The sequence below is a fragment of the Limulus polyphemus genome, unplaced genomic scaffold, assembly GCF_000517525.1.
Source record: "Limulus polyphemus unplaced genomic scaffold, Limulus_polyphemus-2.1.2 Scaffold1255, whole genome shotgun sequence".
Taxonomy (NCBI): domain Eukaryota; kingdom Metazoa; phylum Arthropoda; class Merostomata; order Xiphosura; family Limulidae; genus Limulus; species Limulus polyphemus.
Genome location: NW_013666865.1, coordinates 203,282 through 217,098, shown reverse-complemented (window position 1 = coordinate 217,098; position 13,817 = coordinate 203,282). Strand labels below are relative to the sequence as shown.

Here is a 13,817-nt window from a genome sequence, read left to right as displayed (position 1 = left end):
CATCGTGTGCCATCATTATAAGGAATTAGAGTATACTAAACTTTACACATTACATAGGCTACACTAACATGACATTTAGGTGTTTCATTTAACTATTATTGTGATGCACGTTTTTTTTGGGGGGGGGTAATTAAAGTGTTTTAAAGTTCACATTAATTTCTTGACGACCTAATACATATAAAATTCACATGAAATGACAAACATGTTGCATATGCATTTTAAAAACTGTATCAATACATGTATGAAGCTTTATTCACAAAAATGTCCAGGAATGTTTAAAATTTTACTTGCATAATCAATATCCTAATGTGAAACATTCATAACTTTAGCTCCATTCAGACTACTGTACACAGAAAAATCAGTTAGTTTGTCCAAATCTTAATAAAAAAGTAAACAAAGTGTACATCATTATGTCACTTATAATTTTTTCATCGTATTTAATGATTGAAAAATGCTTATGTTGGTCGATGAATGTTGACATAAACCATTAAGTATTTAAGCATTTAATTATACAGCAACCTGTAAAGTGATTTCCTAGATACAGTTTTTAGAATCAAAGACATATAATTTAAAAATATTGGATTATATTTAATTTCATATGAAGTCCAACTAATAATTTTTTTAATAATTATTAGGGCAAGAATGTTTTCTCTTTACAATAAAATTCTTAGTGTTTTAACTTTATATATAAATACTTACAGTGAAACAATCTTTCTGGAAATCCATACTGATTGATGAAGTTTGTTAGTTGAATGGGCCTAGAAGTAAATGTTAAATTTGAATTACATGAAAACCCCTAACCAGACAATTTGAGAGTGAATATTGTAATTAGTAAGTTTTGGATAATGTGAAAATAAAGCATAATTATAACTGTAAACCATATATCAGGATTTATTTCATATATTTAATAACATGTAAAATTATGTCTACCATGCTTGTATTTAAAAACAAAACTGCAAATGATATGCAACATGGCTAGAGTGAAAAAGATATCTTTTAGAAGCTTCAATATTTACTACCAAGTGGAAAATTGCTAATATCATTGTTTTTAATCTCTTAGCTGGTAAACATTTCAAAAAGAAATGTGTTGGCTAAATTCTTGTCTGAGGCGATCCTGTGATATGTAAATATACCATGCATTTCTACCTTCTCATATTAATATGGTATTATTCTGTTTGTCACTTATTATGTACATGTGCAGTTTTTATGTAACAAATGGTCAAAAAGTCTTTAAGTTAAAGTTATTCTAGATGCCTTTGTTCCTTAACACCCTATTAAGGTTGCAACTGTTCAGCCCACAAGTGGCATGGCTTTCAATGGTAGTTCATGTGGTATCTTGAAGTTATGGTCGACCCTATATTTGATTGAAAATGACAAGTCACATGGATGTGCTAGTCACTCTAAGTAAATCAACTTTACCTGGAAGTAAGGAACATTGAAGTTAAACAGTCTAGTAGATAATTTCAGTTAAGCCAGTTGAAGATGATTAATCCAGTTTAAATGGCCATCTTACATCCATAAAACAAGCACCCACACTATGTTTGTGTTAGTAGATTAATAAAGATTGTTTACTTGTATTTTACAGTGTCCAGTTTATTTTTCTTTCACAAACCCAGTTACTCAGAGATTTAGTAATCCTTTGTAATAAATACCTTGTTATTTAGCATTGCTCTAAGGTTAACTAAATTTTCCCTGACTAGATAGGATGAAAAAGAGTGCTCAGGCTAAAAAGTCTCTCAGGAACAGTTGTAAAAAAGATCCACAGGCCATTATGAGACATTTTGGAATAAATAATAAAAGACAAAAAAATGGAAAGGAAAATTAAAAATAAACTAAGTGAAAGGATAAAGATGTGAAATTACGCATACAAGACAAATAAAACTATTCTAGTGAATTTCTATGAATAGTTGAAAGGTATGTACACATTTTCATTTGTTAATTTTAAATGTTTCATTGCACTGTATGTTGATGATAATGGTTAGAGTTATTGATATATTAGAGAAATAGGAAAATAAAATATAAACTTTTGCCTTAAAAACCTTTTGATATTCATTTATGAGGTTCTAGAGATTATGCAAATGAAAAAACAGTATTTTTATACTTCATATAAAAATAACCTTGTAGGTTATTTTATTTTTTATTTTAGTATTTTATTTTTCTGAAACTACATGCTTTTAGGAAAGTTCTTGTCAAATTTCGAACAATTTCATCCACTAGTTAATTTTTGGAACAAAATATAACAATAGGAATGTTAGATGCTACTCATTATAGCATATGGTTGCGAAACGGTTAAAGTGACATTATCACAGATTGTATTATAATAACAGAATAGAGAAGTATAATTTGTCTTGTAAATTGTGTTCTAAAGTAACTGAACCAGCCTGTATGGACTTTGACCAAAAAAGGAGAGAATTATTTAAAGCTCTGGATACAACTACTGTAACCAACAGTTATAGTGGTGATTTTAAAGTGAAATTATCACAGATTGTATTGTAATAACAGAGCAGAAAGAATAATTTGTGTCATCAAATTTTGTTCAAATGTAACTGAACCAGATTCTGTGGACTTTGACGAAAAAAGAGGATTATTTAAAGCTCTGGATATAGCTGTGATAACTAAATGTGTAACAAACATTTGTATATATGTTTGACTTGTTTTAATATATTATTTTAAAAGAAGTGGACTGTGTGCTGTTTGTTTGTTGTTGAAATTTATCGCAAACAAGTCACAGCCACCTACTGTAAAGAATCCAGCCTATACATAGCAGGTTTCCAAGGGAATCACAAGCTGTCTGTGACAAGTCAACATTTTATTTAAATAAATAAAATTGCAGTGTTTTCATTCTTTTAGAGATAATGGAGGTTGCAGCAACTAAAGCCTGGATGCAAAAGTCATCTGGCAAATCTATCTGAGAAACACTGTAATAGCAGGAAAAGAGCAGAAGAAGTGGAACAGACTGAACTGGCAATGAGAAGGGAAAGAATGTCTACAGAAAACCCATATAAAGCATGATGAACTGGCTCAGATAAAAGGCAGAGTTAGTAGATGAAATACAGAATGGTAGTGAGAATAAGATGAAAATGTGAAAATGGAGTACCAGAAAGTTAAGTAGAAGGTAAATGGCCAGATCCTCATGCTGGCCAAATAGATACCAATATCAGGGAATTGAAAAAAGAAAGGAAGATAAGTTCTAGAAGTTAGGATAAAAAAGTCACAAACATATTGGGTGTGAGAGAGGAGCTATTAGAAAAAGAAAACAGTATAAATCCTAATAACAAAGACAAGGTAAACACCAAGAATTGTAGATCATGGAGTAAAAAACGAGAAATAATAATGGACACAAACAGAAGAAAAAGAAAGGAAGAACATACCTAAGTATGAAATCCAGAAAGAGGTTAAGATTGTTTCTCGAATGGTAAGGTACTACCCAATTCAAATCAGCTTAAAGTCGTAGTCCAGTAGATAATTACCAACTGATGAGTAGGAGGCCCATTAAGCATGTGGTAATCCATAATACACTGAATAATTGGTTGCAACATCTCCGACAGTTAACAAGCCTCCAGAAGCCAATGTATAAATAAGGCCCATGTGCAAATAATGTAAAAATTTACAATAACAATTAAAGATTTTGAAACAAAAGCCAAAGAAAACAAAAATCAAAGTTGTGTTAACAATGCAAATCTCAACAAATTAAACTTAGACAAAGAATTTAAACAAATCTGTTCAATACAAGGCTGAGGAAAAGAATGAAGTTATCATGAGTGGAAGTGCATTGGAGGAATTACTGCTGATGGCAGTTGTGTCACCCTCCTATTGGTGGAGGGTTTTTGTCGCATGATGTCATCATGCACCAGCACAGTTTACTTTAAAATACATGAAATTAGGTGGGAGTTGCCTCAAGGCTAGTGGTATGCAAATCTCTTAAGCAGATGCACAAAGAAGATAACTAATCATGTACATAGGTGAGTTATCATCTCTGAAGCATGTAATACACATTGATCAGGTACATGTAAGCAGTAAAATTTGTTTAAAAGTTGCATCATCCATATAAGAGGGCTACAAGAAATCAGTTACTCAGGGAATCTGTACTACTTCATAACTGTTGTACCAGAGGGGGATAAAACACTCTATTCTCATTCTGACTCTAAAGATGAAGAGGAAAGAAGCAAGAGTATTTACTTGGTTGTAAAGATGATTCAGATGAGAAAGTGTTGGACTTAGAAGTAAGAGAAATCTCAAACAGTTCATCAGGGGGATAAAACTCTCTATTCTCATTCTGACTCTAAAGATAAAGAGGAAAGAAGCAAGAGTATTTACTTGGTTGTAAAGATGATTCAGATGAGAAAGTGTTGGATTTAGAAGCAAGAGAAATCTCAAACAGTTCATCAGGGGGATAAAACTCTCTATTCTCATTCTGACTCTAAAGATGAAGAGGAAAGAAGCAAGAGTATTTACTTGGTTGTAAAGATGATTCAGATGAGAAAGTGTTGGATTTAGAAGCAAGAGAAATCTCAAATAGTTCATCAAACCACAAATGACGAAATAACTGGGATTAGCCTCGATTAGAACTTGAACAATTACTCACTGTAGAATCACGGACAGAAAGGAAATGGCAATCCTTACTTTGCTTAAGGGGTAAGGGGTTTGTTCTCTTTTATATGTATTCTGTTTGAATTTCTTAGTGATTAAATTTTTCTCAAGGGGTTTCCTATATTCTGTATCTGGTGAATTTATTTTTGTACTATAACTACTGATTTGTGGTTAAAAAATGACTAAGCAAACTGCACAGTATTATTTGTTAAAAGGTTTATTCTGCATTTGCAATTTTGACACTGTGCTTAGTGTTATTTTGTAATTAATTTATTACTATTTTGATAAAGATGGTTACTTCATGTTTTGATTATGTAGTATAATCATTATATTATCTGTGATAAAGGATTGTTTTTTATGTATTATAAATCTGTTTTAAAGGGCATTTACCATGCATTAATATGTACTTACATAATAGAGCACTTTTGAAAGGTGGACCTTTCTTCTTCAGTGGCAAACTGAAGAAGAAAGGTCCATCTTTCGAAAGCGCTTGGGTTATAGGGTTTTTATTCATTTCTATCAAGACTTCTTGAATCTATGTGTTTTTCTAACATCATGCATGTACTTACATATATATTCAATATAATTTTTCTTTGTGAATTAAATTCTTTAAATGTTGTGTTGTCAATGCTGCATTTTCAGGGGCAAGGGAAAACTACAGCACTCTTTGATTATGGGTGCAAAGTTAAAGTTTATTGATTTAACATTGAAGTTAATTGTTGGCTTGAGGATAAGTGTGAAGTTAGGAAGAGAGGAAAGTGCAGCACATAAATATATCATGCATTTCTACTTTATTGTATAAATATTGTGTTTATTCTGGACATATTTTATTCTGTATATGTGCAGTTTTCACACATGTTCAAGAAAGTTATAAAATTCATGTCATTATATTGAAGTCACATCTATTCTGTCTGTTGGTGGCATGATTTTGATGCTGAATGTTGTGTAAGGTAGTAGACAGCAGTGCCCTTTAATGGTAGTCTTTGATACATAAGGTGGGTATCTTGAGGTTGTGGTCTCCCCTATGTTTGAATGAGAATGACCAGTCACATGGGTGTGCTAATGATTAAGGATAAATCTGATGTTACCTACAATGTAAAGAATGTTGAATCTAGACAGTCTAGTAGATGATTTCATGCTAAGTTGAAGATAACTAATTCAGTACAAGTGACCATCCTGCGTCTGTAAAGCAAGTACACCACTGTGTTTGTGTTAGTGAATTGATCAAAATATTCATGTTTAGTCTAAAATAACATCTGCTTGAAAACAAGAGCAAAAATTTATTTTATTTTATATCATACACAAAATGACAGGAGCAGAAGATGTACATATGTTATTAAATAAGCTACATTATTACCAAACATGTGAAGTTCATTTAAGAAAGATTTTATTTTTGTAATCTTATAATAGGCTATTACTGTTAATTCAGTTGAAACCTATGAATGAATTTTTGACATAGAGAATTATTAAAACTGTTTTTTGAAATCTTTTTTAGAAGTGCAAAAAGTTCACAGATTATAGCTTATGGATTATTCTTATTTTAAGTGATAAAAATGTGTTTACTAAATATTCTATGGACTTCTGCTGTTTTTTTGGTTTCGAGATGTCATCTTGTGCTCCATTCTGGGTCCTTCATTAGGTCAAAATGTTTTATGAAAACTAACAAAAATGGCAGGAAAAGTCAACAGAAAACTCAGTTCACTTGTTGAGCACACTGCCCAAGGCTTCTTAAAGCAAATGCAAAATAGCATACTAATTCTACTTGTTTAATACATTTAAAAGCCTCAAGAGAAGTGAGATTAACAAATAATTAGTTCTTATAGTTGTCATTCTCTATTTCTAAAATACAGAAAGTATAATACAACCTTCATATGTTGGCTGAGTTGATGAAGATAGGCCACAATCCAATAAAATTATGTTAGTCTCCAGAAAAAAGACAAAGCAGAATTTTATTCACATCACCAATAAAAGTGTAGGCTCTCTATATAAATAAGTTATGAAGTTTGGAAACTGCCAAATTTGGTAGTCAGAAAGACACTTTTAAGTTATACTAATGAACATAAAGTCCATTTATTACAAGTTGTTTTTATGTGGTAAAATTGAAAATAGGCATATCATGTTATGCAATTTTCTCCTAATCTGAAAACTATAAAAATGATGTTAAAAGTGTTTTGAGCACTAGTGATGGATCAGTATTACTCCCATTATAACTACACTACTTTTTCACATTGGTAATTTCTAGACTTTTGATTTTCTAGTTATGTCTATTGGCCATTCTGTAAGAATTATGTTTCTGATTAACTTCAAACAGTACAAAAAATTCATCAACATAACTCAAACTTCACATTATGTCCTTTTGTATTTTAGAGGTCTAATAATTAAACTGCTTAAAAACATTCATAAAGGATATATTTTCACACACCTGGTAACAGCTGATAAGACTCCACGAATATGATATTTATGTTGGGTTATATAAGCTTCTGTAAAAATTGTCCTGGGATCATACAGGTCAGCTTGTCCATGAATGATGGTCCCCAATCTTAATTTCACCTCCTAAAAATAAATGAGAAAAGTTAAATTAAGAAATTTTTCATAAAATAGTGTAATGTCAAACACATCATCTAACACTGACAGACCCTGACAACTGAAAATTACATGAAAGCTGTATAAACAGCCACCACCAAAGAGTACATGGGAGCTGTTAGCAGGCTGATGCTGTGTCTCTATTCTTTGTTTACAAAATGGAAAAAACAATAAAAGTTAATTTGCATTAACTGAACTATACAGTTTTTCTATTAAGTGAACCTGTTGTCATATTTCAAGGGCAACATAAGGGTAAGAGACGAATATAAAGCCTGGAACATAAATTGTTATATCCAGTAAAACTGGAAAATTTTTAATGTTATAATCTCCTTAAAGTCTTGCATACTGCATCTTGACTAGATTCATATAATAATTAGCTTACAAACAATAGTAAAATGGTATTTAAATCTTTATTAGGAAATATCACTTTCATTATATATTCAAAACATTAAAAGTCACAAACTTGCATAAACACATCTCCAAAAATTGAGTTAACATGAAGTAAAACTACTTTGAATATACTCCACTACAGGACAAAGGATTTTGATACATACAAATGACTGTGCAATCATTATCCTCACACACACTGTGTACAGAAGAATCATCTCCATCATCAGTGTCAACATCAAATGATTCCCATGTAACCAGTTCTTGAAAAATAATCTCATCTGTTTCAGCATCATTACTTGATCTACTAGACATGCTACAAATGAGAATCATCCTCATCATGATCTCATAATCATTTAAGTCTTCATCACCAACAGAATAAATTTAAATTTCATTGTACATGTTTGGCTTCTGTTTCTTGGCTGCACATTCTATAGACATGTTTGAAGGATTTATATTAAATTCTCTTTTCCTACTTTTTGTCATTAACTTCTCCAAGGCTGTTTTTAATATTTATTCCTTTTCCTCGTGTGTCCATATAAAATCATTTGTTTAAATCAATAGAAAGTTTTCCTCTGTTGCATGTTATAAACTAAGCCTTTGGTTAGTAAACATGTGGATAAGGTGACTAAACCCTGCCTCAATGACACTATTACTGGGCCCTATGCAGAGAACTGTTTTAATCAGCAAATATTCTTAAATTCCTTTCTTCTGTGTAGAAGCACATGCTTCAAGAGATCTATAGTTTTGACTCCATTCATCTAGTTGTTATTGTGTATGATTTAAGTTCTTAATTTTATAATGATATGCCTAAAAATAAAAATCTTAAATCTCCCCTAGTATGAGAATTGTGACATTTGCTCTCTAGGTCTTCACTAATTTATTTACCACCCCTCTCTGATGTATAGAATTTAACATAAGTTACTCATTATAATATAGATATTAGTAATACAAAGTCTAAATTTTAAAGCCTTCAATGTTATTTGTTTCCTGAATCATAAAGTAGAAAATCAGACCCAGTTGCCATGCCCACCTATCACAGCTTCTCTTTGACAAATTGCCAACAGTTTCCTCTAACATTTTATACTTTATTATTTATAACCAACAGAAAAGCAAAGTTTTAATTTATGAAATTGCATATTATATTGTATTGTTTATTTTGTCTTCAGTTTTAAAGTTTCTCTTGCGGCATTTACATCGAGTAACTTTAGAACGATATTAAGGCTCTCATGAAATAAATAAAAACCAGCTAAATTATAATAATCATATGACATTATTTGCTTTGCGTGTATTATTATTCTGTGTCCTCAGGTACATTATCGGCAAATAGAAACTATTTAGTGTACTAGTACCATTGGTATAAAAAGTAGCAAAAAACAAGAGGTTAAAGGTAAGTACTATATTTCTTAATTTTCATTATGGTCTTTAGTTATTGTTACAAAAGTAACTAAAATGTAAAAATGAGAAACTTAGTAAGTTATATTAGGTAAGATAATGAGAAAAAATTCTTCATTAGGTATACTTGTGTATAGCTTGTGTAACGTTATGGTAACGTTAGCTATGCTTTCCCCAAGTGATTTATAACTTGTGTGGTGGGATTATTAGTTAGACGTAGTTAAAATAACAATAAAATTAAATATAAGCAAATGTAGAATGTTATGAGCTATAAGCTATTTAGGATAAACAATTGATTTTTTTCTTGCAACCTGCAGTCATTCTACAAGAAAAAATGGGTGATATAGATATTTTTATGGTGGTTAGAATATCTGTTTAGGATAGAGAAAATAAAAGATAAAATATAATGTTTTAATGAAAAAAAATGTCTCATATTTATTTAGGAGGTTTTGAGGTTATGCAAATGAAATCTGAAAATTTTCAAATAACAAAAGTATTTTTAATCTTAGCATAAAAATCACTTTGCACTCAGCATGTCAACATTTTGACTCCACATATTTACAGACAACTTTAGTAAAAATACTTAACAAAAAATATGATTTTTAATTACAAAAGATTTGTAATGTTTACTGAAAGCTTGCCAAATTTTGTGAAGATACAGATAACATATTAAAAGTTGTAGTATGAAAACTTTGATGGTTACTTTAAAGTTACAACATTAGTCACATTGACCAACCCCATATGGAAATGATATATCATAGTAGTAGTTAAGCCATACAAAATCTTCATATTCAACTACTTGCAAAAAAAATTGACTTAAACAAACTAATAGTTGATTGTTGAAAAACTGCTAAATATCAACAACCATAAGAACCAGTGCATTCAGCATGCTAACGTTCAACAGTATCCTTAAGGATAAAAAAAACATGCCTCAAGAAACTGCTAAATATCTTAAATGATAAAAAACAGTGCATTCAAAATTACTACATTTAAACAGTACAATTAGGGGTACACAAGATGATATCTCAAAACTGATAAAAACTTTTAGAATCATAAGAAAATGTGAAATCAGCATTACAGTGTTTCAACATCCTTAGGAATAAACACTACAATATCTGAAAATGTACTAAATATCTAGAATCACAAAAAAACTGCATTTTGCTTGAAGGTGTTCAAATAGCATCTTTAAGAATCAACAAAATGATATCTCAAAATCTGCTAAATATCAACAAACGATGCTTTTGGAAAAAAAGTCCTCCAACAGTATTCTTAGGAATAAAAAAAAATAGTATCTCAAAAATTGTTTATTATCTCAAATCATAACAAATAGTGCATTTCATCAGAATCTTGAGGAATAAATATTTTACAAACAGTTACATATATCTAGAAGCATAAGAAACAGTGCATTCAGCATGATTGTATAACTACAATATTTCAGAAACTGCTAAAAATCTAGAATAATGAAAAAAAGTATTCTGCATGAAAATTCCTACACCTTTGTTAAGGATAAACTAAACAATATCTCAAACACTGCTAAATACATAAAATCGTAAGAAAGAGTGCATTTTGCATCATAATGTTTCAACATTAGACTTACGGTGTTAACATTTTCCTAACTTGAAAATGTATTTCCAATAATACTTACCTCCACTGACACTTAGCTAGTGCTCGAGTGCCAAGGATTCATCTTTGTCCATCTAAGCATAGGTTTGATTTTTTCTTGCTTGCTCCAGTCTTTTACACCCCCACTCAATTGCTCTTGGCGATATTATATCTCATGATACTGTTCACCTATGTCAATGCACCCTCTATCCTGGTACAGTATATAAGTACCTCATTCAGGTAATTTTATCACCTCTTCGAAACTGATGCTATCCCAGTATCTAACACCAACTCTTAGTGGGGAGGAAGGGCAGGAGAGTGTCAGCAGAGGTAAGTATTATTGGAAATACATTTTCAATTTAGGAAAATGTTAATTTCCAAAGCATACTTACCTCCACTGCCACTTATAGTTAGAATCCCACATTGAGACGGTGAAGGGGCTGGTGAGTGCATTATCCATTTAAAAAGCATCTGCATAGATCATAGGCGGACTAAAATAAGAGTGGTACCAAAGTAGGGGAACTGCACTACATCCAGAACAGTACATGAGTAATGATCACTATAGGCTAGCCCTTGCCAGACAGTTGACATTCCACTACTTGGGATTGGAATTAAGGGGTCTTGGTCCATATATCCCACATTGGTGGCTAGGGCAATTGGACTGCAATGATATATATAGGTATACTTTTGATTGGATCCCAACCTGTAGCCATAGAGTGATGTGTTCCGAACCACTAGAATCACGATGAGATAATAAGCAACACTGAAATGTACAATGACGAGATCATGTGTGCCATACCCAACCATCTGGTCTGGAATTATAAACATTCATCGTCACTCCCCAACCAGGTAGGCATTCCACTTGCCCCCAGAATTATGGAGAGGACATGGAACACTGTGATCAACCAAAGCCCAGGATGAGACCACTCCACATTCAGAATTACAAAGAGATAGTGGACCTCCTTCCATGAACAATATACTGAACAGCTATTGATCAAAAAGAAGAGACATGCACACCCAAACTGGATAGCCAAGCATTAAATCGGACCAGTATCCTAGGTGATCTTATGGAACACCTCATTTCTACAGAGCCTGTTGCAACCAGTAGTAATTATAGTGAAATAGTGATTGCTAGTGCAGAATTGGTTTGATAAAAGCACACCTGCCTGGACAACACTTACCACAGAGTGGGATCCTGTGAAAACAAGGTAAATGACCCTGAAAGGTAGAAATAAAAATACTCACCCCTCTGGATAATCTAGCAATGGTTAAAATAGCTAGATGGAGGAGGCAAAAACTCTCAGATGAAGAAACTGCCAGATCAAAGAAAGTGGCATAAAATTAGTATTGTATTGTGCAACATTCCTGAAAAAACATGAAGTGCTGAATCTGCCATTAAAATCCAAGAAACAAAGTCTGATTTCAGACTCAAATGCAAAAACAGTTCCAGATTAAGTTCTAATTAGCACATCCCTATGTACGAATAAAATGGGAGAACATGCTAGGTGCCACAATGACATTTTTAGTTACCACAGTGACCTGGCACCTGGGATTTGTCTAGACCTGATTTATAGAGATAAAAAAGGTAATTTAGGTTTATTTTCAACTATTTTATGGTGGCTAAAAGGTTAGACAAATTGACCAACCTCATATAGAGTTAGGGTAGAGAAAATAACAAATAAAATACAGAGTTTTACTGAAAAAAAACAAAACATTTTACATTTATTTAGGATGTTTTTAAGAATATGGAAAACATTTGAATTTTTTTAGATGAAACAAGTATTTTTAATCTTAACAATCTCAACACTAACTCCATATATTCAGGGACAAATTTTGAATAAAATATTTAAATAAAAATTCTGATTTTTTGTGAAATTTCGTGAAGAATTACAAAACATACAAGAATTTATCGTATGGAAACTATAAAGGTCAATCTGGGGTCATAAGCACAGGCAATTGAACTGAGCCTGTAGCAAAAGAGTGTGTGTTAAGAACATGAGCAGGTTTAAACTCCGACTACATGTTTAAATCTGCTAAGTATCTAAGATTATAAGAAATAGTACATTTGGCATTACGGTGTTCTAACATCATCTTTAGGAATAAACAAGACAATATCTAAACACTGCTACTTATCTAAACTAATAAGAAGCAGAGTTTTTGGCATGATGATGTTCTAAAACCATCCTTAGGTATAAACAAGACGATGTTTTAACTAAAGAACTACTAAGTATCTACAATAATACACTACCATATATTTAGTTCAAGAGCAGGAATAAATTATGACTAGTTGCTTAAATCTGCTATCTACGTAAAATTATAAGAAACAATGTATTCAGCTGGTTGGTGTTCAACAGTATCCTTAGGAATTAACACTTTCTCTGTAGGCATATTTTTTCCGAGGATGTCATGAGGTTTTAGTGAGGTAATATCAAAATATAATTAACTCTTTCGGGACGGGTCACTGGTGAAAGGCCATGTCATCTCGTTGTTGACTCACATTCAAAATTTTATTGAACTACTAATTCATGAATTTATGTCAGTACGTTTAGTATCAAACTATACTATATCTTACTCAATTTCTTAATTTAAAAGCAGATATTAAAAAAACGCATAAACATCGATTTTTGTGGGTCACGTGGTATGTTGAATGCAGCACTGGTTCAAATTAGATGTTTGTGAAGTCAAAATACTAAGTCTATAGTTTAGAACGAATTAGAAACTCAAATTACCAATATTGATAAGCTAGAATATAAAATAAGAGCTTCTTATCTTTTCAATTTGCCAAGATATTGCTCATGTAATAAATCAAAGACAGTGGCATCCCACCCTCCTCTTTCCATTTTTGGAAGATTTCCCTTATATACACTTACTTCTATATATGACATGAATAACCAATCGGAAGCTCAGAATGCCCCCCTAGTGGGTTTCTTAGTCATTTTAATGGGCTTGGACACCATTACTTTCTTTTGAACCAATATTTCAAGGAGGTAGGGTGTGCCTTTAGTCTGATTGAAATTTCAAATTTTTTTAGACTAAAATACATCTTAGTTACTAAGCTTTATAAATTATAGTGGAATTCTATGGTATTAATGTACTAAGTTATGATTTTTTAGTTATTCAAATGTATATATATATATACATATCAATAATCTATATACATATATAATGTATAATACTTGAAATGTGACTGTATTTTAAAAAAATACTAGTGTACTAAAACACAGCTAAGACAAGTTACTTTGCACGGACCAAAGGTCAGT

General features: G+C 31.5%; 1 protein-coding gene across 2 annotated transcripts in view; it reads right to left on the bottom strand.

The window, feature by feature from the left end:
- The window catches only part of LOC106462802 (E3 UFM1-protein ligase 1-like), a 125,410-nt gene that overhangs the window by 74,549 nt on the left and 37,044 nt on the right, over nt 1-13,817 (bottom strand). For both annotated transcript variants that reach the window (XM_013922763.2, XM_022390151.1), the window contains exons 5-6: nt 7,013-7,143; nt 700-758 (exon numbers count right to left, since the gene is read on the bottom strand). In XM_013922763.2, coding sequence (XP_013778217.1) covers nt 700-758; nt 7,013-7,143 — 190 coding nt within the window. The remainder of the gene's footprint in view (nt 1-699; nt 759-7,012; nt 7,144-13,817) is intronic.